Genomic DNA, 26,238 nt, shown 5'->3' on the forward strand with positions numbered 1-26,238 from the left:
AAAACATAAAAGTTTCTAACACAGTTGTGTTAGTGAATCAGTGGTATGAATAAAGAGGATGTCATAAGTTTTCATCCAGTTTGTCTCTTTTCCTTCACTTTTCAATTATCCTTGAAACTGACATGTCTATGTCCATTTGATGAAAGTTCCCAGTAGACTGATCACTGACAGACTGCACATTTTCACAAAAAGCATGCAAAGGGTGAAGCTCAATACACATGTGTAAGTTCAGATCGCGGTCTTTGATAAAAAAAAAATGCTGGCAGGAGGCAGAGCCCATGTTGAGTCCATTTTCCAGTGGAGGGGGATTGACAGGGTTCTGTGCTTTCATACGCACGTCTTGCTGCTGTGCTCACACTCACAATGAGGTTTTTACGCTGAGCTATTCAGTGCCTGAGCTGAACCACAAGAATCCCACAATATCTGTCCTGACAGTGTGTTGACACTTGACTGACCATACACTTCAAGAAGCGTCTGGGTTCAGGTCAGACAGCCATCGGGGAGCCTTGTGGTCAGCTCCTAAATTAACCTGTAGCCAGGGGTCTTAGAAAAAGCCACATTTCTTTCAGCATACAATCTACTAAAAGAGAAAAGCAGCAGTTCAGCTACACTGCACCAAATCATCTGCTAAGTGTGGCTAATGTTTGTACTTGCACAAAATAATGGATTAAATGAAATGTAAATAAATAAATAAACGGATTCCAACAATGTCTTACAAGAAGTTTCAAACTCCTTTTTTTTCTCATTTTGCGACATTGTGACATAATTTGTGATAAAAAAACAAAAAGGAAGTGAATAAGTCTGAAGTTGTAGGAAAAGAAACAAGGATTTGTAATCAGTCAGATTTCACCTTGTTTGTAATCGCGGTATAAGTCCAACTGCTTTTTAAAGGCCTCAGAGGTTTATTAGAAAACACTAGAAAGTGAAAACACCATGAAGACAAAGGAGGACAGGAGAACTCTATGAAAAAGTTGAAGGTAGTCATGCTACAAAACAATATCCCAAGTTTTTTACATTCCACTGAGTGTTATATTTGTAATTGAAAATGGGAAGGAAATGGCGCAACTGCAAACTCACTAAGAAATGAAAGCTTAGGAAAATTGAATACAGAAGTGGCAAGGATCCACTGCTCAACATATCCCCAAGTGGGGAAATCTGTTGACAAAGAAATAATAAAAGTACTAGTTCTGCACTCCACAAATCTGGCCTATATCAAATAAATGCAGGAATTGTGGTTATTACTCACAATAAGAAAGCAGATGTTGAAAGAAAGCCAGAAGAAGGAGTGTTTAAAGATCTGTGGAGTTTTGGCCAGATGAGACCAACACTGAATTTTTTGGAGTACATGCAAAAGAATTTGTGTGGGGAAACTTCATCATAGGCGGCAAAAAGGAGATTGTATTGATTGAACGAACTAAATTCAAAAGCTCACCAGTCGTATCAGGTTTTTTTTCTGTATTTTGATCAAAATCATTATGAGTTTGATCATTTTGATCAAAATCAAAATACAGAATTACAATTCAAATATGCAATTTTTCACTGTGTTGTGTTGCTGTACCTCAGTATAACACATCACAGTTTGTGTGTGTAAAGCGAGATTGAGATTTATAGTGAATTTCAACTCATCATCTTTGTGGGAGTTTTTTTTGAGTATCTTCCAAGCTGGAAACAAGATGAGAGCAGTCAAAGTGAACCAATGAAACAGTTTGAGCTGGAAAAGATTACACACATCCAGATGCAGACTTAGAAATATTTATTGACAAGCAGGCTTCATAAAAAATATCTCGTGCTCAATCTCACGCACATTTGACTCTTGAGCGGGTCGGGTAGATCAGCACTCTCATGTTTGTATCCCACACTGTCCTTGCGTCACTCCTGCATGGCCTCTCACCTTTTCAGTGAGCCCACTCAACTGGTGGGCATGGGAAACGTGAAACTCCTGGAGCTTCTGTGGTGATTTATTTATCTATTTATTTTCAAACTTTTTTGATTTTTGCATGCGATCGACGTCGATGGCGTCTGTGTTTCTCATCCGAAATTAAACACCGAGATACTTGTGAAAAATTAGGAAAAATAAAGAAGCTGCCATAGTTGCAGCAAGCAAAACCTCAAAGTAGTATGGGGACAAAAACACATTAGATGCACTAATCTTGAAATGGATTAAATCTCTTATACAATATGACAGATACAAAGCAGAGCAGCTGAATGAGATTCAAGAGAAGTACTCTCTCAAACAAACATGCCTAAATTGCAAAGTCACAAAGCATCAAATTCTAAGCAGCTGCTCCAAGTAAGAAAATACAAAATGTTTGCATGTTTTTGACTTATTTATTTTCACTTATTTAGTGAAATCCAGCACATAAAAAAATGTAATCATAGTAATTTTCTTCTCAGTAATGTTTTTGAATTTAAATCCAACGAACTCTGAATTAGGCTACATTTGCATCTGGAGTCAATATGAGTTACAATGTGTGGGCCAGTCTTCACAACGGGAGGTCAAAAATTTAAAAATCGAGACCAAAGGACATATTAAAAACACATTTTATGCACATCCATGTCATATTCATCCCAAAGAGCTTTGTGAATGTTTCATACTGTTCCAGGTGTATCCAATTTAAAGTGTATTTCTCAATTTATTTCAAGACCTGTTAGGGTAAATACGCACGGCCACCAGAGGTCAGCATCTGCCTTTAAACTCAGCTGAACAGAAATTAGAGTGTCTTTCCTCCTGCTCTGACTCAGACGGACATCCTGTCACACGGACTGAGAGGCTTGATCTTATTCATTCTTTCTGGGAAAACATGAAAAGGGTCTGTTATCCAACAAAAATGCTTCAACAGTGATGAAAAAGATTGTCTTGTCGCTGACCGTCGTTCTGTAAGACAAAGGGTTTCTTGAAACACATTCTTACGTTTTAATTCAAAACTGAACCCTAATTGACTAACCCTAATCTTGAACACACGCAGTGCTGACTGAAAACAGTATCTGCAAATCTGATTGAGTGTATGTTGAAAAAGTTCAAATACATAAAAGCTGGTCCACAATGATAAGGTAAATTATTGGCACTGACCTCAAATGCATATGAAATGGTGATGACATTGATGGCCAAAATCACTAACAATAACTGAACAAGGAGAGGTTTTGGGCCCAGACCTTTAAAAATAAGCAAACTGAGACATATTAACTGCACCTTAGCAGCATAACATCAAATGAAGTAAGTTCATTTGACTTTTGCTATATCTCTGAAGGTGTTAAGCTTATTGACACAATGTCTTTTTGATTGTAGATATGGTTAATGTGTTCTTCTGCTGGTTTCAAAAGAAAGGAATAATGGCACACAATTCAATTGTGTTAAAATTGATGAATACATTTTAAGCTGGAGAGAACAAAGTGATTTCATACTAAATATTAAAAAATAATTGTGATTTACATTCTCCGCTAAATGACGAGGAGACATCACTAAACTCTTGTTCTAGATAGAAAACATCTGGCACGCACTTAGAAATTACATCAAGTGCCACAGCTTCTAGTTTCCTGCAGAATGTGTGTTTAGATTTATTTGATTACAACAGAGAAGAAGTAACAGAGCAATGTGTGTGTTGATAGCCTCACGTTTGTGGATTGGTTTAAATTATAATTTGCCTCATGCGTAGTGATGAGAAACTGCCAAAGAGCATTTAACCACACAGCAGAATGGGAATAATAACATTTAGCACAAAAGCAATAAAAATACTGTTTAATAATGATTTACATATGTGTGTTCTGAACTGGAATTCAGCATGTGTGCATGATTTCATAGTTCTTTCTTCACCATTTGAAGGCAAAGAGGCCAACTACAGTCAGCGGTCATAAAAGGACACCCAGCTGTGGCAGTAGTAAAGCTAAAGCGATTCAATAAATGACAGAGTAAAGCGTCTCGAAGCTTTGTGAAGTCGATTTTTCTGCACTTCAAAGCTGAACGTCAAAAAAAACGCTACCCAGTCTGCTGACAGTCAGAGCAACGCTAAGAGAAAGATCCTCTAAGCTGAGCATTATGTGGAACAAGCTGCAAAAGACAAACAGCATTTCAGCAGCATATATATAGTTTCATAAGATATTCTGTAATTTCATTGCTCAGACAACATTTCATTGTGGGGCCCAAGTGTTTATTAATGAAAGGGCTGGAAATGGACATGGAGTTGTCCATAGGTTCCAGATTGGCAATTCCTGGTCTCTCTGCAGCTTTTGCACATCTCTTCTGATTATTTTTAGATACTCTCACTGAAATCAAGCAAGAAGCACTGACTCAATAAGGTCGCAATAGCTCTTAGCTTATGCAAATCAATAGATACTTCTTGAGTGACACATAGCTAATATGAAACCATCATCAATCCGGATTAGAAATTGATTGGTACTGACAGGGAAACTGGATTCTTTAAGTTCAGATTTCAAAATGTTTCTTGGGGTTTTAGGTCCTTTTGGAGATTCTTTCTTTTCTTATTCAGTACTCCTTGTGTCCATCCATCTGTCATCAGTGGGAAGTGGATAAAATGCAACAATAACCCTAGATGGGTATTTACTTAATCACAGGACAACAACAAATAAACAACTGAGCTGTACTTGGTCATACTTTCTGTTCTGTTGAAGAAAGCCAGAACACAGGGAGTGGGCTAATCAATGAGAAAGAATGAATTTCAAAATAAATAAACCTGATTTCCCTCATGCATCCTGTCATAAGTAGTTATTGTGAAACCAGTTGTGTTTATGCAGAATTCAAAAACATGATTAGCCGTGGATAAAATTGAAGAAATGTTAGTGATACTGTGGTGGTTGGTGGACAATGGGTTGATCTGTGAGTGGGCTAATCAAGTCCTTCGTGACTGTGATGGTGAAAATCCACTGTTTATATCTGAAGGCCAGATAAGTCTAAAAAAATCTGATAATCATCAAAACACACAAAAAATACTCAAACATAACGGGAACGTTCGCAATGGCAGTCTGAAGAAGAGTATTTCAAACACTAAGTCAGTATATGAATTATTTTATAACAAAGATTCAGGGATGTTAATACTGAGACTTGTTTGTGAACACTTCAGAAATATTAAGGCCGTAATACTGACTTGATCTGATTCTTGAGTGGTCTGCTTTAAAACAACTTGTAAAAGAATAAAGAGTGAAAGGAAACAAGGCACCAAGCCTTAAAATAAACCTGGTGTGATACAATAAAGAAGAGAGGAGCACATGACATTTTGGTGATTATGTGTGGAGGATATCCTCATTAAAAAAAAGGAAAGACATCCTCCCCTAATTGCCTGGCTTTGTGACTTCCTGGATTTCAAGCATCCACATTCTTCAAACCCACCACATATCCTGTGTGTTTTGTTCACAGTGACAGCCTCACAAAATCTACAAGACAAACTCAGAAAACGTTACACTGAAAACAGTTTTCTTCCTTTTGTTTCCATCCATTAACTGTCTATACCTGTTTATCCCAACAATCCAGTGGTCAGTATGGAAGAGGTGGCAAACAGAAACACAAAGGACAAAACCATGAAAATGCAAACACAATCGTCTAAGGGCAATTTGAGGCCAGTTAACCTAACAGTCACGGGTTTGGACTATGGGAGGAAGCTGGAGTCTAATAGCACACAAAAAAAGTTATCTGTCTTTTGTGCAACAAATGCCATCTCTATTGCTAATTTGTGTTGCCTGCCAATGGGAATAAAAGCTAAATCGAAAGGATTTTTCGGTGGTTTTTTTTTTGTTTGTTTTCTTAGCAAGGGTGCTATCTGTAGTTTAAAAATGTTTAGATTGGTGAGATCTCAACTGCATTATTTAACCCTGTACTAAGATTTGATCAATTACAGTTCTGTTCTTATCAATCCTACATTTTCTCTTGAAAATACATACAAAAAAGCATTTTTACTGAACTATATGAAATTGAAACAAGCTTCAAAGCAACAATAAATAAACTCAAACCTGGAGAGAGATTTTCTGTCAGGTATGTGTGATCAATAGATTTAAAATCTTTTTAGTTCTTAAGGTGTCTCGTGGCAAAACAGTTAGTTAGTTAGTTAGTTAGTTAGTTAGTTAGTTAGTTAGTTAGTTAGTTAGTTAGTTAGTTAGTTAGTTAGTTAGTTAGTTAGTTAGTTAGTTAGTTAGTTAGCTAGCAGTGAATCATTAAATGAACAAGAAGTTTATAATTTTTTTAAATAATTGATAACAAACACATAACAGTTTATTGAAATAAAATAGAACATCTTTATTGTGCTACACAAGCAAATCAGCCTTAACTATAAAAACTTCAAGTTTCTAAAGAAAATATAAAGAAATGTTTTAAATTTTTATGTAAATATTTTTTATATATAATTATATTCACAGAGGAGAAGAGAAAATAATTAATGTTTTTTTTTATGTGATGCTTTTGTTTTAGAACTTGTTCAAAAAAGAAATCTGAGGTGAAACTGAGTTTTATTTGTAATTTAAATCAAAAGAGAAAATAAGATTATTATGCGGATGCAGTTTCTTTGTTGCATACTTTATGCCATTAATCATATGTTATTGACTAATTTAAATAAAGTATGAATTTCATAGACTGAATTGCAACTTTTTAAGAACAAATCAATCAATTGGAATATACATGTTCTCTTTTATTTTCTTAGATTAAACTATTATGGAATTGATAGAGAAGTTAGTTTTGTACCAATATATTGAGGCTGATTAGAATTTTACAGCTGCTGAAATACACATTTTGGTAGAGAGCCTTGACACATGAATTGACAGTAGATAAATAAAGTGAATTGCAGGTAAATGAATTGAATTATCTGTAAATTTAATTAAAAATGAACTTTCTGTGAAAAACCTCAATTTAACATTTTCCTGAATACATAATCCAGATTTTCTCCACTATTTTTCAGACTATTTACAAAAAACCCACTTCTGCTGAAACATTCTCTGTGCTTGAATAATTCAATATTGCTCACTGTCTGCTCTTGTTGTGTGCTGCATGGTTAAGAACCAGTGAAGGGGAAAGCTCAATGCATGGGGACACGGCTTGTTTTCTACGCCGGCAGCCAAGCGTGCATCTCTTATGTAACGGTGGGGGTTGGATGGCCAAAACACATCATCCACTGCAAATTAACTCATGTTGCCTCGTCATCGAGGCTCTCACTTATCCACACTTGCAGTTCAGAGGGTTCCCAAGCTTAAGAATGGCCTAAGTTTTAATTACCGGTTGATGGTATTCTACAAACAGATCAGATTTTTAACGTGCAAATTTGCTTAAACCTTTTTTCCCAGCATAATTAGAATTTTGATGACTTTGTGTTTCTAATATGTGGGTTTATTAAGCTTAGGACTGTATGTGGGTAGATTTAATTTGATAAAACCGTGTGGTACATTGCTGGTATGACAATTATATTTGTTCTTATTAAAATGTAAAGAGAGGGTTTTGCTGAAAGAGGTGTATTTTCCAGGCTCATAGTGTAATTGATAGCACAGTCAGTATGTTACCTTCAGGTGTTATAAAAATGCAGTGTATATCACACATGACTTCAAAGAAATTTGACTCTTCCTTGAATTTAGGCCTCTGTGTCTTTAAGAAGCTTGTACTATTTCTGACAAGTCGCCTTCAGGACAGCATCAAAAGAATGCTTCTCATTATGCCATTTACAACCTTTCTCATGAGCCAGTGCTCATGAGAAAGGTTGTAAATGGCTCATGAAAGGTTACTATGATAAGATCTGACAAGTAGTTTTACCAGGTGTTTACTGATAATAACATTATAACATAATATAAAGCTCAAAAAAGTTGATACCACTTGCTTAGAGAGAAAATTTAAACCTTGTGTGTAATGAGACATATAAAATATGAATGTTCAGTTTGTAACTGTATTATTTAGTACAACATGCAGCCATCTAGCCTTTTTCAGTTGTACATGCATCCATTACACCTTTCTCAAAGTTTCTCAAAAAAACAATGAAAATATTTGTCTTCATTTGTTTGTAAAAGTATTAGTTGTGAGCTTTTTGGAGGTTGCTTAGTATTAAAAATTTTTGTGTTTGGACAGATAGGAACAATGAATTTCAACAACCTGTTGTTTTGTGGACATTTTTTTGCATTAGTAACTTCAAGTCTTTTTGAAGTTATTCAAATGAACTGAAATAATATTCATCACATGCATAAGCAGGCGTCAGACAACTGACCTCTCATAATGGTAGGCAGACAAAGGATAAACTCGAGGGACGAGTTAAAACCCAAATATTTCCCAGAGGAGCTGAAATGAACTGTACATTAATTTTGCCAGTTTTACCAGAAATATGGCTTAAAATGAAAAGTTCACTGTAGGTTAGTGTTTTCATAGTTTTCTGTTATGCTGCCTTTGGGCAAGGGTTGAGCTACACTATGAACTGATCGGTATCGTAAGGCAACACAGGACAAACAACCATCCACACACACTCACACCTAAGTACAGGTTATCATGTAACCTAGCAACTATGTTTTTGGACTGTGGGAGGAAGATGGAGAACCCAGAGAAAACACATGCCTACACAGGGAGAAGATGCAAACCCCATGGAGAAAGTTCTATAGCCAGAGATGCTAGACATCTTGGAGGGTTGTCAGAACATCATGCTGACAGAAGGGGATGAAGAAAAAGTGAGGAAACTGCATGTTTTCCCAAAATCAAGCATGCTTAATGCTAATATGTCATCTTGTTTCTCACACTTCTTTGCCTGTTTTTTCTCTGTAGTGGGGGCAAAACTGTCAAACAATAAGCCTTTGGATTCTTCATGTCAGTCTGGATAGATGAGCGTTCATTTATCACTTCACTAGATGAAAGACATTTACTTTGGATAGACACATTTTTTATTTGCACTTAGCTATTTCTATGTCTTTTGTCTTCTTGTTTCCTTTCTCCTCTATCTGTATTTAAGTACTGGTGGAAGTTTATTGGAAGTCAGATTGAAAATCCTTCCTCGATAAGAGTTCTTGTTAAATAAAAACACACTTTTGACATAAAAAGCTTAAGAAACATTTAATAATCTAGGCATAATGTTTTATGACTAATAGCTGTTATAATATATGTTTTATTTCAAATGAAATACACAACTTGTTAATCTACCAATGAATACAAAATTAGTCTTTTTTTGTTTTACTGGGAGTAGCTGTTTTCAACAAAAAGTCTTCTTTTTAGTTTTTCCAGGCACATTCCTCACAAGATTAGATCAAATTTCAGTGAAGTCGCTTTCCTTTCGAAAGACTCAGCTCACAGCTCTGCTGGCAGATACCTCATGTACTAACTTAAAAGTAGAAAATGATCAGCAATTTGCATTTATTTCTTTAAAACTTTGTCTTTTCTCTTCTGCTATATAGTAGCCGATGATACCACAAAGGGGCTTGTATATGTGAAACAAACAGACCAGCCCAGTAAAGTTAAGAAATATTTTGTTGTTTGATTTGAACAATAGCAATGGTGTATTAACTTAAAAGTCAGATTTACCTTTGCTGAATAGGTTTTATATGTATTTTGTACAAATGCAATCTAAATATGACGTACACATTCATGGCATGTGACACAACTTATGAAACATTATAGTAATACGCATTTTACATAAATGTCCTCTACACAATTTAGAAGTAGACTCATAAATGACTAATCACAAGAAATAAAAAAATGGTTTCAAAGTGAATAATAAGAATCAGTGAAACCACTTTGACTGTGTTGTGCTCGTCACCACCCTGAAAGCTGTAATGCAGCATGCATGATAAGAATCAAGTGTTTGACTTGCTGGTTAATATTTACCTGCTGTGTTGATACTGTGAACTGATGGCATTCCTGAAATGTTGCCGCTCAATAACCACAGCTCATGAGAACAAGCACAGCCCTCGTCATACGGTGCTTGATGTTTTGTATTTGTTGATCTAAGAATCATTTCTGCAGAGCGGCCTTTAAGTATCACTGAGTGCAGAGTTATTTTCTCATTTTTTATAGCAAAGAGGTTCAGGAACAGCATTCCTCTCTTGAATGTAGTATTGTGGATCACATGAAAATGTATGAACAGTAGATGTATTATTTATTGGTCACATTATATTTGTTCTTGTTTTGATCTTTGAAGTTGAGGGGTACTAAAATGATAAAAAATTATTTATAGTCATTAATTAATGACTATAAATAATTGATTGATTCTTGGATGTCAGCTATATGACAGCAAATTTCTGATAGCTATTTCCCATCAATGTTAGGATGGATTAACTGACAGACCTTTTTTTAAAGAAAAAAATTGCTGTTTTCAGTCGATTTAAAAAAAAGAATCTGATTAATTAGACAACACATTTAGTGTGTGCATGTGCAGAGAGCTTTTATGTTTTAAGTTATTTTATTATTTTAAAACTATGAGTTTGATTTGAAGGAAATGTTCTTGTGAATGTAAAATATTTTTGTGTTTCAATTGTTTCTCGTTATGTTTTTTTTCTTTCTTTCTTTATTGTCATTAATATTCTTTACTGTTTACATAATTTAAAGCTTGTTCCATCTAAAGACATCAACTTAACACATAAATTATGTATTTGCAATAATCAAGTTTTCAAAGAGAAAATTAATAAATTATTAAATTTTAATTATTAAGCCATAGATCTCTGTTTAATATTGCAATTTGAAAGATGAGAGCAATTTTTGCATGTTAAATTTTTAGGTCTTAGCAGGCTTCTGTCTTGGAAAGAGTCTGCATCTCATCAGTCAGAGTACATCAGTGTCCAGCCCTTGTGTGACGTTCACTGGCCTGCAGCCATTACTTTTGCTCAACAAAAATGTCATGTGACATGACAGGCAACAAAGCCCACTTTGCAGCAAAGAGCAAATAAGAGAATGGCGTGCAGGTTGTAAAAAAAAAAGGCTGGACATAGAGATAGAGCCAAAATGAATCTGATGTAAATCTGATGTTTAAAAGAATAAAAAATAAACTCAGAAATAGTTTCCCAGGAGGTGTAAAATGATCAGAGTGGAATTATACTAAAAGTTCTCTGTGAAATGGGATGGAAAGGTTCATTTTATGTTCTGTTATCCAGGTCACCACCCTCACAGTGGTAGAGTGCCAGTTACTGTACTTTATCTGAACTGGCAGGAAGCACATACAGAGCCTGTTTTCCTTTGCAGTGGCATGTGTTTCTCACCTGATCCCTCCTGGCTCTGTCCAGACAACGCAGACTTGTTATTTGCACTGCTCTGGATAATTCAATTGCATATATTGCTTGCCAATGGCAAGGAATGCTTTTTTGTCCACAATTAAATTGGACTGGTCAGAAAAAGAAAAACAGAAAAAACCCGAATTGACCTTTAAAATTTGAACTCCACTTCAAGACTTTGTGTCTTGAGGAGGGACAATTTGGCTATTTTAAACTCAAATTAAAAAAATTAAGTTTGTAATGGTTCAATAATCTTGAGAGCTCTGTGTGTTTTTCAGACCTGTTGGGAAAAGGAAACTGTGATTCATGCCTGTACTATGCCTGTCTCTTTGTTTGTGGATAATTTCCTCTCTTTGGTTAATCCTGTTCTTCCACGGTGGAGAAAGGTTTCCGTGAAGAAGCATTAGCCCTCCTCTGTTGATGATCGATTGGACATTTATAAAGTTAAGCTTTTATACATATCAAGCGAGAACATTTATATTTTTTGAAAAAAAAAAAAGAAAATTATTTTGTTCCGTACAGCTATTTTCAGAGACATTATTGCAAAATACACCAATGCCATCATATCAGCTGTTAGAATCAACTGTTCATTCTTTAATTTCATCATACTGGACTGATCTGACTCTTTATTCCTTATTAGGCCATGACTCAGTTTCCTGCTTACAGATTGTCCAAACTGCTGCTGCAAGACTGGTCATCAAGCTGCAGTTTTCATGCATCTTCTGCTTCAAATTAAATTAAATGTGCCATACAATGTCATGGTGACATTCTGAAATATCAGCTGCATGCATTAACTAAGTTATGCATTGGGTGGATTTTAAGTTTCGTTCTCTCCATCAGAAGTGAAGATGTTCAGCCCAAGTTAATCATAGTAATAATTAATTATAGTGAGGCAATGGAGTGAATGTTAATCAATGAATATCAAAGATAAATGTGTTTGCTTGAATAAAAGCTGGTTTGATCAATTTAAATTGACAGCCAAATGAGAGACGCTGCAAAAAGCTGTCTTGTTCCGGCAAAAACAGTAAAATCTCATATTTTTAAATAATTATTATGTTATTTGTAAAGTGTTTACATGTTCACTTGATACATTTTTGCACTTTAATTTTAGCTAAAATTATTGTGTTTAAGGTACATTTTGTGAGGTTTAAACAAATATGAGCACCAAATAAAAATATTAAAAATATTACATTTCAATCAGTTTAATTATTTTTAGAGATCTGCTCTTTCAAAAACATTTTAACAAAAAAATCTGTGAACATTTCTAAATGACTAAACCAAAAATGTTCTGATTTTTTTTTAAACCCAATTTATAAATTATCTCTAAAAAATTCATAATTTAGAGTTCCACCCCGGGATCCTCTGGATGTTCTCTGAAGCTTATCTTTCCCGGATGACAAGTAATTGTTGTTTATGACTCACTTCATGACGGTGCTGGACTAAATGGGCGGGTTTGGAGTTTGCACCTTAACAACCTCCATAAAGCAGCAGCTCGCGCGCACAGAGGAAGGCGCTTGGTGTCCGCATTTCCATATCTTGCGGGTCAGGACAACAGCCTGCCGGAGTTCCCGTAGGATTAAACGCACGGATCGCAGTAATCCGCCCTGAAACGAGAGCTGGCCGGCGGGAGGAGCTTCAGGACCCGGCAGGTTTGGGGGTTGGCTTGGAGTTTTCCTCGTGGAGTCTTAGCATGACGCATGCGCCTTCCCCCCACCCCCCGTTTCTCCATCCCCTCGGCACAGAGGGAACTTGAAGCGTTACCTGCTTAAAGGCGCCGCTGGCTGTCATACACAGAAGCTTAGTGATAGAGGTTCTTTCCTCGTTTCCCCCCTAAAACAGAAAGTTTTAAAAGGAAAACAAACATTGTGTTATACTAATGAAAGAGGCGGAACTGTGAGATAAATCTAGAAATAATTCTACGGGGAGGGATTAGATCCAATTACGAGGAATAAGAGCGTGTGCTGCTGCTAAAGATGCGGAAACAACAGAAGCTGTCGAAGTCTGGATTTTGATCCATGCAGGATGTATTCGTGAGCGAGGAGCAGCATGTCCAAGTTTAAGAGTAAACATGTTCGAAGTTGGACTCAAAGGACATGAAGTTTTTTTGCGTGGGATGTCCTCCGTGCTATGAATCGACTCATTCTCTTTCCACTCCTCGGAATTTACCGGTTTTCTTTGGAGCCTAACCACCATGTCAAAAGTCATTCAGAAGAAGAACCACTGGATAACAAAAGTGAACGAGTGCGCGGTCATCCGGGACGAGAATGGGGAGCTGAACGTGGAGCTGCACGGTGGAGCGGAGAATGGAGAGTTTGCATACATTGGGCAGATCAGAGAGGATGCTGTGGTTTATCAGGGCGGGAAATTGTCTGAGGGAGAACTGCTTCTTGAAGTTGAGGGGCTGTCAGTGTCTGGATTACCTCTTTATGACATTTACACTGTAATCAACTGCTGCAAAGGACCTGTCAGGTTAAAAACTGTTCGTCAAGGTAAGTCCTGACGTGAAAATCACCGGCATGAATCCAGGGACGCCTCCAGAAAGTTTTGATGGGGACCAAATCTTTTGGTGACACATGTAAATCAAAAGCCACCTAGCATTTAGGAAACATATGTTTCATATATTGCTTATAATCTCGGTCGAGGGTGGGCAACTCCAGGCCTTGAGGGAGGGTCTCCTGCAATTTTTAGATGTAGCTCTACTTCAACACACCCGAGCCAAATAATGAGGTCATTAACAGGACTCTGGGAAAACTTGACTGCACTTAGGAGGTGATTCAGCTATTGGATTCAAGTGTGTTGGACCAGGAAGACATCTAAGAGTTGCAGGACAGTGGCCCTTGAGGACCAGGATTGCCCCTCCTTGATCTAGGTCCTATTTAAAACAACAAAGAAACAAAACAGAAATAAATCAATCTAACTGGTTTTATGTAACTTTTGAAAACTCTTCTTCTTCAAATGTCTTCAAGGAGGTAGCTCATTAGGTAATTATCCCTTCCATGGACATAATCAATAAATGGTAATAAAAAACAGCACTTAAAAACTTCCCAGAATGTGGCCTAAAGTTTCCAATTAATGATGATGTCATGTCTGGAATGCTGATATCTGGCATCATTGCATAACACAATGTCCAGCCAAGAGGACATGAGTGACCACAAAGTCTAAAGCTCATATTTAAGAGATTTATACAATGGGTTTGAGAAAATCTGGAGAAATGCTGTCTGAGATCTAATAAATTGGCACCATATGGAGGGATTTAAAAGTGCTTTGTGACAAGCCCATCATTCCTGTGAATCACAAAGTTGCAAGTAACAAAACTTGCAACTTGCAACAAAAACTATAATTTGTTGCAATTCAATTTTACAGCGTTCAACTACTTCTCTATTTCAGCTGAACATTGTTACAAGAATGTTCAGAGACATGCACAAGCATAACTCTTTAAATCAGAATAGGCTGCTTTATGTTAAGAGCCATGGAGTTGCTATGTAGGACTCACTTTTTCCCACATAACCAATCTGATTCACTGGTGAGTGTCTAACTGCACTACAGTAATGTCACAGACAGAGCAATTTTCTGAAGACATCATCTGTTCAGTCACTTAAACTTTATCAGTTCACTTGCAGTTAATTTCAATCAGCAGTCACATTAAGCTAATGCCAAAGACATTGGAAATGTAAGACAAAAGAAAATACTGATCTTCTTTTGGATTTCACCTAAAACAATCACTTATCTTCATTTGACTCAGGCACAGAGGAAAAAATAGTAGCTAAAACTACTTATTGTCACAAAACATTCCCTGGTAATGGCTACAAAGGAAGGTTACAGTCTTAATGAAAACTGCTGATATTAGCATGCCCTTAAGCTTAAGACTTCTGTATTATTTAGTATTCTTGGGACAAAAATGTATCAAATGAAAAAGTATGAAAGAGAAGCCAACCTCCTTACTCCCGACTACATTCACAGAGCTCATTGATGTTTTCTGTCGGGTAGGAGTGAGGTATAAGTTTTTACTTAGTTGCTGCCAAGAAGCATAACCATTTCACATATTCCTGTTGAAATTATTTTTGTAGCAATCTGTTCTGTGAATCCCATGACAGATTTCCAGATGTTACTGACACTACATCATCATACATTTTTGGTTGCAACATCTTGTATGTTAACTTGCTTTTAGTTTATTTATTCTAGTGCACTTGCAAATCCTCATTCTCTTGCTACATCCTAATTTGTAGCATTGCATCTAAATGAATTGTATCTCATGCAATTCATTGCTCTTCCTGGCCCAGAGGCAGTCACACATAATAGCTGTGAAATCCTTAGGGAATATGTTTTTTGGTTGCGTTGTTGCAAATAGCACAGCATTATAATTTACAAACTATTTATGATGTAAGTGAAGCAGAGAAGTGCTACTGCTGCTGCTCCTCCCTCCATGGCAGCCTGGAGTAAATAAGCTTTGACATGAAGCTGCTCTGACAGTCATCCTGCTCTCATTTGTTCAACATTGCCAAAGCCACAGTGGGTTGTACTTAAAGGGTTACAGCTTAGACCACTTACTCCATTATTAAAGCAATAATTGTGTCGAAGCAATTCACCGCAGTAATTTGTGATTTAAGACAGACCATGGGTATCTGGAAATTTGTCTTCCAGTGGCTGACAGCATGTTACAGAATATGTGTTATTGTGCAGTTTGTGTCATTTGGACCAAAAGCTTTAATCTTATTTTCTGGTGTTGCATGCGTTTCGAAGTATCAGTCAATTTTAGTGACATCTATGAATGTTGCCTTCAATATATGGCCTGCTCAGAGCTGGGTTTTGCTTGGAACTTTAAACTTTTTTTTTTGGTTTTTGCTGCATGATGTGAGGGTAAACTGTTGCCCATCACAGCAAGACACATCTAACTGGGGGTAGTTATTATTGTGCAGTTCCTGCTTGTGTATTGAGGCAGCTTGACCTATTGCTTCCAGCTTGCTGCATGTGCATCTGTCTGTTAGATGCCCAGAGGGAGAGCAACACAGCCTTAAAGATACTATCCTGTGGTCTATGTGTGCCTTTTTTCCACTAGAAAAATGTGCACTGATTGTAAAACACAGTGTGGTAAGGAAGTGTGGGTTTCCACTGCACAATTTTATAAGCATATAGTTGGTAAAAAGCGCTCTGAAGAAAAGGATTAAAACATTTTTTTAGTGTGTATTTGGGTCAGTTGCATCACAAAAGGGTCAAATATTATTTGGTTTGGGTTTCCAGCAACCACAAAAATCAAGACAATTGAAGCAGAAATGCACAGTGACACTGTAGAACCGTATCTGTTTATTTCTCCAGTTTTTATTTTTAATTCTTATTCAATTATGTACATATCTACGGCCTTGTGACTCTCTCTCTCTCCCAGTTATTTTCATAATGTTTTTCTGAAGAAGTGGGTGGTACTACATGTCTGCAGGAAACAATGCTTGCTTATTGGTGGAAATAATTTTGTAAGATTTGTAATAACGAGAGTTCAACTGCTTTAAGGCAGAACACTCCATAAGGAAGGCAACATTTTATAAAAAAAATTCCAAATACAGGGATAGAACAAGAAAAATAAAAATCTTAAAGAACAATGCATTTAAAACAAATTGAATTAGTCTCCATATGATTTCTGGGAATTGAAACTTGTTCATGACTGTAGAGGTCATCTCGATTAAATCTGAATTTCACAACAAGTTACCAGGACAAATAGAAAAACAGATGAAGGTAACCTGTTGTATCAATGATGACCTTTATTTAAAGAGAGTTTGATTAATTATATGCTGAAAAGTCTGTTGAACAGCTTTACTTTACTGCTTAGGCTTTCTGTTTCCAGTATTTCATTTCTGGCGTGTCGTGCTTATTCAAATTGAGTTTCTCACAGGAACTTTTGCTGTGTTTGATAAGGCAAGCAGTGCCTCCTATGGTGGAAAATCATTAACCACATTATATAACTGCTGTTTACAGCCAGTGTAGCATCTTTGTCTTTGTATGTCATGTCCACAAAGAACATTTGACCTCTGGAACTGAAGTTTCGCCACCTGTCTCCAAAACGTTGAACTAACACTGTTGCATGATTTTGTACCATTTATCCAGACCAAGTTTGTAGCATTGTTTTATTTTAGTATCCACTTGCAGTTGTCTAAATATTCTTTCCTTCAATTGAAAAGCTTCCCAAGAAAGCAGCAAAGCTCTGAGCAGTGACATAAAGGATATCCTTGTCCATCTGTCATCAGTTTCTTGCATGAGTCAGCAGATTTTCCTTCTCTAATTAACGGAGGGGGATATGCTTTGACTGTATGAGCGGCTCACAAGACCTCCTTTGTGCTTGGCAATCTGCGAGGCTCCCATGCACAACCAGGAAGGGTTTAACTATCCAAGCCGTCCCAGACCAGATGACAGATCGGCGAGACTGATGTGATCGCTACCCTTTCTTTTCCAAACAGATGTGGCTCTTGTTACATTTTCCTGCACCACCTGACTGCTGTAGGTGGAAATGGTATCAGTGTGTGCAAGTAGGCCGCTTAGTGCTGTGGTGCCTCACAGGTGTGTTTCTTCGGAAGATAAATGCAGACTGGAAAGCGACGTAGAGTTGTGTGGCCTTGTTGTACTGACTTTAATATTTTGAGATTTGCTGCATGTTTGTAGTTTGACCACATATTCAGATTGGTTGCATAGTTGTGACTTTGTTTATATACACAGAAAATAAGATAGTTCTGCCACCTGATCGGTTTATGGATTTTATGTTGAAGTCTTCTGTTCAGGATTCAGACTACATTTTTTTATATTTTCTGAAACAAATTGCTTTGAATATGGGGTGTGAGTTATCGACAAAAATAAATGACCAAACTACTATTATTACTCAATCTTCAAAGATTTTGTGGTGCAATGGTAGTTTCTGACACATACTATATTTTCTTTTCCGTCACTAGGACACTCCTCTAGGAATGGACTGCTGTGAGATTCCCTAGGAAAAAAAATAAATAGTAAAAACATGGTCTTTTATTGCTTTCTTTTTGAATAATATTACTCCTTTATTTTGGGAAAACATCAAAATTAAATAAAAATGTATAGAATATAATTTTTGAATTGCTAACTTAAAATATGATAGAATATCTGCTGTCACATTTAATCAAATAATTTTTATTGTATTCACACAGGCCAAATTCATGACAGTCAGGTTAAAGTCCAAAGAGGGAGTGTTATGAAACATGTTGACTCCTTTTCTTTATCATGATTAAATCAGTTTCAGTTGAAACTTTTATTATTGCCTTTGACGTATCGTGGTTTTTATTGAGGTGTGAAAGTTGTGCAGCAGGTAGCATTCCATGGTGCGTGCACTTATTGACATAAACAGTGTGGGCTCTCTAAACTGAAAGGTCCCACAAAAATGTAAAAATATGTAAGTTTGAAATGATCCACTGTTGACCTTTTTCTTTAGTCATTAAATTACTTTGGAAGCTTTCATCCAGTTTTTCTCTTCTTTGTGACCAATTGTCGATTTGACATCCTGAGTCCCGCCTTGAACCCAAACTCAAATAAAGGAAACCAGGCCAGCTCTTTGCATACCGTGGATTCCAGAGAGTTGGGGCGTTCACTGATGATACCGAGTGGAATTTACACAAACAATCCTTGGCTGTGTCTGCCTTTTCCCCTTACTCATGACACAATTTTCTTGGTTTTTATCATCTTCCTTACTCCTAGGGGAGAAGTTTGAGAAGTGATTCTTAACAGCATCCCTTTAATAATTCAAGATTTTAGGAGTGTAAGCATTTATCCTGGCTAAGGGCGACTAAAAGTGCACCCCAACCTTGGGGTCACTAAAAAGCTGACCCTGAAGGGAAGGGATTAATTAATAATAGGATTATTGACATATGGGAAAAAATAGATTTGTTATCGCTGTTAATAATAATAATAATCAAATGCTAACATTAATTTTGTCTAATGTTAAGATGTAAGGCATTGAGAAATTATCCATTTTAACTAAATTTTTCAGTTTCCTAGGAACATTTCTCTCAAGCCTACCTAATATTTAACAATGAGGTTCCTATATAGAGACTGGGTTTTATGTAAGGATGCATGTTGCTCAGTGGAATCATTAACTGAATATTTTCCATGGAGATCTTCCATCATTGTATCATCATTGTATCTAATGCAAGAAAATAATTGGGGTGGCTCTCAGTGGATAAAATAAAAACGGAGACAAGATAATTCCACTTGGACTTTGAAAAGTGACACGAGCCAAATTTTATTTTGACTGGTTGTAATGATCTGTAGATAAAGCTATAGAGACATTGTTTCAATTATTTTAGCGTTTTCAGACTAGATAAATTTGAGTGATGTATGCAATTTCTTCCGGGTGTTTTTATGTTAAATCAGTAGCTTTGGGGGGTGTTTTTGAGTTAAGGTAGATTATATGAAAACCTTTTTAGATCTTTTTTGTAGCGGACCTGTTCCTGAAAGCATATTAGTCGCCACTGTAACTGGCTGCTTGCAGTCACATTGCAAGCAGGCAGTAGCTGCCTTGTGACTTGTGTCAAGTCTTTGACACAAGCTGTGTCTAAGACTTGATGAGAATACTACAAGGTTTTTCTCTCTCCTTGCTTAAGTCATGAGATGGGACAAAACAGCCAGCTCTCAAGATGAGATGGTAAATGTTATTTGATTTATGAGCATCAGACGAGATGGAATTTCAGCAATGTTGGAAAAACGGTAGAAAACTGAACGTTTTACTGTGACTCTGAGGGGATGAAATGAATAATTTACTGAAGTGATTTACACTTATGGACTTACTTCACCTTTTATTATGATAGCCAACGATTCCTCGTGAAAACTGAGAAGATATTGAGTTAGGGTAGAGCCTCAGAAATCAATTTATCTTAGTCTCTGTTACTCTCTAGGAAAGAACATGACTGTTTTAAAAACATTACTTGTCAAATAAATTCACCCATGTCTACTCACAATTATAATAAGTCACTTAATGGTCTTCCTCATTTTTGAAGTACATTTTTCAGTGCCTGCATGTTTTAGATGTTTCCCTCATTACTGATTAACAGGGTTTTGCTGCATTGCAATAATCTGAATCAGGAGTGGAGAAGCAGATAAACATCTAAAACAGGCAGGGCAGTGTGCCCTGAGGGCCACGGTTGGGAAAACACTGCTTTAGTAGACCTGAAACTGGAACAAATTGATGGTCTAGGTTAATATTAAGCCATGCATTTGTTTGCCTGAAGCTGGATTACTTTAGTTGTGCAACTAACAGGCCTATTCCTTATGAAAAGCATTGGTCAAATATTTTTAATTTGAAAATGTTAATCTATTTGTGTTCCTGTAAATATCACCGTTTGTTGATTTATAAACTAACAAAAGTATTTTAAAGCGTAATTAACCCCTGTATGAAACCACTACCCCGGACCCTGACAAATTTTGAAAACTTACAGCAAAGTGGGCGGAGCCAAGAGACAGGGCGGTGTAAGCGAAACTGTGGCTTTCCAGATATCTCTAGTGACTTTATATCAGAATGTCAACAACTGATAAATCTAGCAATTTATTTATTTACTTTTATTTTTTCTGTTTTTAGAGACTTTTATGGTGTCAACTCTGTGCGGCTCAACTGCCGCCCTGCTCAGTTCTGAGCAAGGCTGTGAGTGCTACTGTGATCTCCTTCTTCCCAAGCCCCGCAGCCAGTCTGACAGTTGTCCGTCCTGCAGTATATTGTCGCTGATAGAGCAGAGGAGACCCCTGTTCACATTGCAAATAGTTCACATATTTGTGAAGCTGAGCAATTCTATCTATCAATGCTCGCCTTGGCCATGCTCGTATTCCAACTCCTGATTGGCCTCTGGGCTCTGTTGTTTCTGAAAGGCTTTTATACTCGAACTGTGTGACAAAGAAGTGTACCGAATGAGATAAAGCCATATCATTGTAAGCAATAGGAGAATTCAACTGCTAACTAAACAACTTTACATAAAAAAAATATCAAAATTCGTACAGAACATATGTATGTTCTGTACAAATTTTGATATTCGTACAGAATATCAAAATTCTGTACGAATTTTGATATTCGTACCTATCTATATAGATAGGTTTCTATCTATATGGTATACATATAGATAGAAACCTAAATAAATGGTTTATAAGTAAAAAAAATAAAAGTTGATTTGGAGGTCAGTTACACTGTAAAGTGTATTCTCTGAGCTACAGGGAGAAAGTGTAAGGTCTTCAGAACTGGAATGATGCCCTCTATTTTCCTAGTTTTATTGAGAACGTGAGCAGTTTTCTGGATCAACTGCAGCTGTCTGATTGAAGACTGATATTCAACAAACTTATTCATGTGAAACATTCTGAACTAGTGAGATCTTAGAAGTGCAGCTTTCAGAGGCTTTTAAACTTCTTCATGTGCAATATTTTGGTGTTGAAAGAATATTAAGGATACTCACAAGTCACTAGCTATAAATAGTCATGTAAATCTCAAACTTCCTAATGTCTCACATCTGGAGAACATTTCAGATCATTACAGACTTCCTCTTATGCATATTAATCATAATTCTAGTTTTAGTTTGGGTCTTTTGTAGTGGTTTTCAGGCACCTTATCATGAATATAAAAGTGTTCTCACAAACTTCAAACTGTTTTTTAAAGTAATTTTGTATTATTAATCCTCCTCAGACTACGCTCATTATGTGAGCATAAAATGTTCACATAAGGATTTCTCGTCTCAAGCTATACCTCCTATTCTTAGCTTCTAAATCTTGACATTTATAGGTTACTCATAAGCTCTTAAGGCTGACCCGACCTGGCAGGATCTAACTGTATGTAAAACATTTTATGCACCATCATCAGCCGATATTCTGAGACTAGTGTTTACACCGCCTGCTGTTTAATCTGTAAGCATGTTTACTGTATGTAAAACATTCGGCTGTTACAACCCAGCTTCAGCCAGTGTGTTATTGTTGCTAATGTCACACAACGGCGCAGTAAGTGCTACAGAAAAGCCACTTTACTTTTACTTATCCCTTGTTGTTCTTACACAGCACACCACTCATGCTGTTAAAAGTGCATGAGGCTGTGAAGACTTTCTATTGGCAGGACATGGCTTGTTAATATTTAATGAGTTGCCAGGCTGTTGCTACAGTGCTGCAAGAGATTAATTTGCTCAGACTGTAAAAGCCTCTAATGTCTATATTTCTCTGGCAGGATCACGGCTTACTTTATGGAAAAAAAAAAATAGCAGGGAAGCAGAGGATGAAGAGAAAGTCTAGCATGAGGAGGAAATGCTGTAATAAATGCACATAAAGTTGGAGATGAAATTTAGGAGCATGATGCGAGCTGACATGAGGCACTTTTTTCTGGAATGTCCTCGGAGAACTGTTAGTTATATCTGCTCCAGTATACAAAGCTTTGGCTGTGATCTATGATTTGGTTTTGTAAACACTGGTCAGGTTAGAACTGCGCAGGGGGACATTAAAGCATTTCTAGTGCAGATAAATTAACTACTGATCTTTAATGTGGCCATAAAAGTCTCATTCCATTTTGACTGCTTTTATATAACATAGGTAGATACTAAGTTGTAAAATACTATATTATTAAATAGTTTGTTGATGATGTTGCAAGATAAAATGTAGTTTAATATGTTATTTTCTTCTGCTACTTTTAAGCATGGTGTCCTTGTGAACTACGGAGGCAAACGTTCTGTTTCAGGTTGTGAAATTGTGTTATTATTATTATTATTATTATTATTTATACTACTAAAAATAATTAATTTAATCCAAATAGACTGATCAGGCAAAACTTGATGACCTCCACTACTCCAGTGGGCGTTCTCTGTTTTGTTGCTGAAACCACCCAGATCTGTCAAGATTTGGACCCTGACTAGTTTCCAGAATATGTGCTGTGGTATTTGGCGCCGAGATGTTTGCCACCTTTTTTAACATTTTAAATTCTGTAAAATGAGATGTGTCCTCCATGGATCTGACGTGCCTGTCCAGCATGTCCCACTTACGTTCAGTGTGTGGTGGTTCAAAGTTGTTGCTGTGTTTCTCACCATTTCTTTGTTGCAGCGCATATGATTCTGCTGAAAAGGCCACATGTCAACAAACAGTATTTCCTTGATAAGGTGTACATTATCTGCAGCAGTGTTTATTTATCTGGTACATATGTTACATCCTGCTAATATGTGCAAATACACTCGGCCATCTACATGGTTTAAAAGAAAATGTGTTCAGTTGGTCCAGATCAGATTCTTCGCAGTTTGTTTATTTAGTGAAGCATATTAAAGGACTTCTATTCTTTTCGTTTGGTTCTATTTAAAAACTGGCCCATTTTCTCCTGCTTCTGAACACCAACTCTGAAAACTATCCTCTTGCTGCCTAACATACACCACCATAACAATTACCAAGATAAAGATGGTATGTGCTAATTTGTTCAGCTGGCGTAATGTTATGCCTGATTGGTGTGCCTTTTGGATAATAAAAAGCATGCTATCAGTAAAATCCATTTGAAATTTTATTGAGGATTTTATTTAGTTTTGCTTTCAATGGATATGATAATTGTGATCCGAGATAAAGAAGTGTTGATTTAATGACTAAAACAGTTTTAGAGGAACATAAAATAGACTAGTTTGTTGAGAAGTGAAAAAAACGGTTATAAGTGAACTGTGATACAGAAACCTTCTTAGCAAAATTTAGATGGAAAGGTGAATTATCTGTTGATTGGCTCTACAAACAAACAATAAATGGTGGATTCAGCTTTATGTCTACCTCACAGATAACTTACATGGGCTTCCACTTGTTTAAAATAGCATAGTGAAACAGTAATTGTGCTGCAGAGTCCAGGCCAGATAATACTGCTGATTGAAGACCATAAAATCAGTTTAAGACCTGAGAGAAAAAAATCAATAATTTTTCAAATTAATTATTGTATTAGCATTGATAGATTGCTAACAAAGTGTATTTAGTCTGGTGGATATTTGATCAGATTGTTGTTATGGTAACCTATCTGTTCAAGTGAAGAATAATGTTTAACAGTTTATGTTTGTCTGCACTGATGCTTCTCATTGGGATGTTTTCCCATCAGAGCTAGCTCATTATTAAACCCACAACCCACAACCTTCATTGTCAGTAATTTAGCTTGGTCAGCGCTTCCTTCCTCAGGGTTAATGGCCAGGCTAAGTTACCCTCACTTTTGTGTTATAACCTTTTAGGACATGTATCTTTTCTCATTCAATTTACCTCCTTTTTCATTCTCTTCTATTCATAGTTCCGGTGCATCTCAAATAAATCCAACTCCATGAGTTTTAAATATTATGAATTGTTTAATCACTTCAGGTCTTGTCTTTGTTTTGTTTCCAATTATGAAAAGATACATAATTACAAATTACAACACACCTGATTTAAATGGTGGAATTAAACCAGTGTGCCACAAATTCAAATGAAATGTTGCTGTAACTCACATTATGTAGTTTGCTCCAAAAAGCTGCAGATTCTGAAGTCTGTGGACAGGAAGGATTTCCTATAGCAGCCTGTATTACAGTGAATCTGTAGAAGCCTCTGATTGAAGACTTTGTCTTGTTGTATAACAGTGTTATGAAGTGATGCACAGGGTTGTGCTGGATTCTCTTGATTTCATGAATAATCAGTTTTTTGGACAATAATCCCCAGATGTTAAAGAATAGTCCCCATACCAAACCAACCTTTGTTATCAGGTTGCTTAAGTCCCTGGCTCTGATGCTGCTGCTCCAACAGATGATGGGGAAAAGAGATTGCAATCTTCACAACAGAATGATAGAAAATCTGCAGCTTGTTGCTGCAAACACTATTTCTCCTGTGGTAGAAATGGTGTTTGACCTAACCCTGTTTATCTTGATGATACAAAACATCATACAAAACAATATGGATTGTTTTGTTCAAATCTAAGAAAAATACCTTCACTGACAATTATAGTTTGAAGCTGATGCATTGTTTCTGAAACAGGATATTATTTTATTATATTAATAATTGTATAAAAATAGTTATTTTTTTCAATCCTCTTTTAAACCCTTGTGTAAGTTATGTTTGTAGTGCTGTTAACAAATATATGTGTGTGTGTATGTATATAAAAAAATATATATATATATATATTTATATATATATATATATATATATAAAGGGGCCAACTTTGGATCTGCAGGATCTTTTCCCCCTTTTTCACCTTAAATGTGGGGTGAAAAAGTGAAATCCCACCACAGGACTGATGACTAAACAGGCAAAGACAGTCAAACACCCTTATTAACTCTGTGTAACAGTGTGTTTGGGATTTGTCCCAGTGTCCACATTGACTCCTCTATTCTCTGTCATAAATATGCAGGTTTCGTCAGATGGAAGAAAGCCTTATCTAAATCAAAGCAGCTTTGCAGGAACCACCTTTCCCCATTTGTTATTCTTGTCACTGTTAAGATATTTGAAGTCTGCTCCATTTCTGGTGTTCTCAATTAGCCACAGTGTGTAAGGAAAGAAGATCCCAGCACTGAATGACTGAAGTGGTGTAAAGAGGTTTAAAAACCAGTGGCGTTTTGCAGCTGTTTCAGTCAAACGTGCATCTATTTATTTTGAAATACAGAGGAAATATAAAGAATGCATCTCTCAGCAAAATCCATCTGTTTGGTATCTTCTATGACATCCTATGACAAAGACCAGACTTGACTGCAGAAATGTTTTGAATGACAGACAAGGCTAAGCTAATGGTTTCTTCCATTGCTCCCTAACTCCTCCTTAAACCACAAACTCTGACCCTAATTGAAGCAAGTGGGGCCTTTAGATGATGATCTTGGTTCTTTTGTGTATTTTAATTAGCCGACCACTCTTAGCAAAGCTAACCACTGTTCCATGCTGTCTTTGCCTGTGAATAATGGTTCTCATTGAAAACAACATGGTAGTTTTTGGGTTTTTTTTTCATAGCTTGCTTTATGTAGTAAAATGTGTTTTATTTAATTGATTCACTATTTGTAAAGGTGTCCTAAAACACTCCAAAAGGATGAGAACACATCTCATAAAGATTATCATATCAGACTAAAGTACCGTTCTGGTGATAACCAGTATCTAGCTCCA

At 36.4% G+C, this 26,238-nt stretch overlaps 1 protein-coding gene across 12 annotated transcripts in view; it reads left to right on the top strand.

The window, feature by feature from the left end:
• The window catches only part of LOC103467539 (membrane-associated guanylate kinase, WW and PDZ domain-containing protein 1-like), a 143,865-nt gene that overhangs the window by 30,723 nt on the left and 86,904 nt on the right, over nt 1–26,238 (top strand). For 4 of the 12 annotated variants that reach the window (XM_008413993.2, XM_008413995.2, XM_008413994.2 and 1 more), the window contains exon 1: nt 12,906–13,649. The exons of 1 other annotated variant lie outside the window; for it this stretch is intronic. In XM_008413993.2, the coding sequence (XP_008412215.1) occupies nt 13,352–13,649 (298 nt within the window). In that variant the 5' untranslated portion in view covers nt 12,906–13,351. Of the gene's footprint in view, nt 1–12,893; nt 13,650–26,238 lie in introns of those variants that run through there. 7 more of the 12 variants (XM_008413998.2, XM_008414003.2, XM_008413997.2 and 4 more) reach the window with 4 other exon arrangements.

Source organism: Poecilia reticulata, linkage group LG7 (assembly GCF_000633615.1).
Source record: "Poecilia reticulata strain Guanapo linkage group LG7, Guppy_female_1.0+MT, whole genome shotgun sequence".
Lineage (NCBI taxonomy): Eukaryota > Metazoa > Chordata > Actinopteri > Cyprinodontiformes > Poeciliidae > Poecilia > Poecilia reticulata.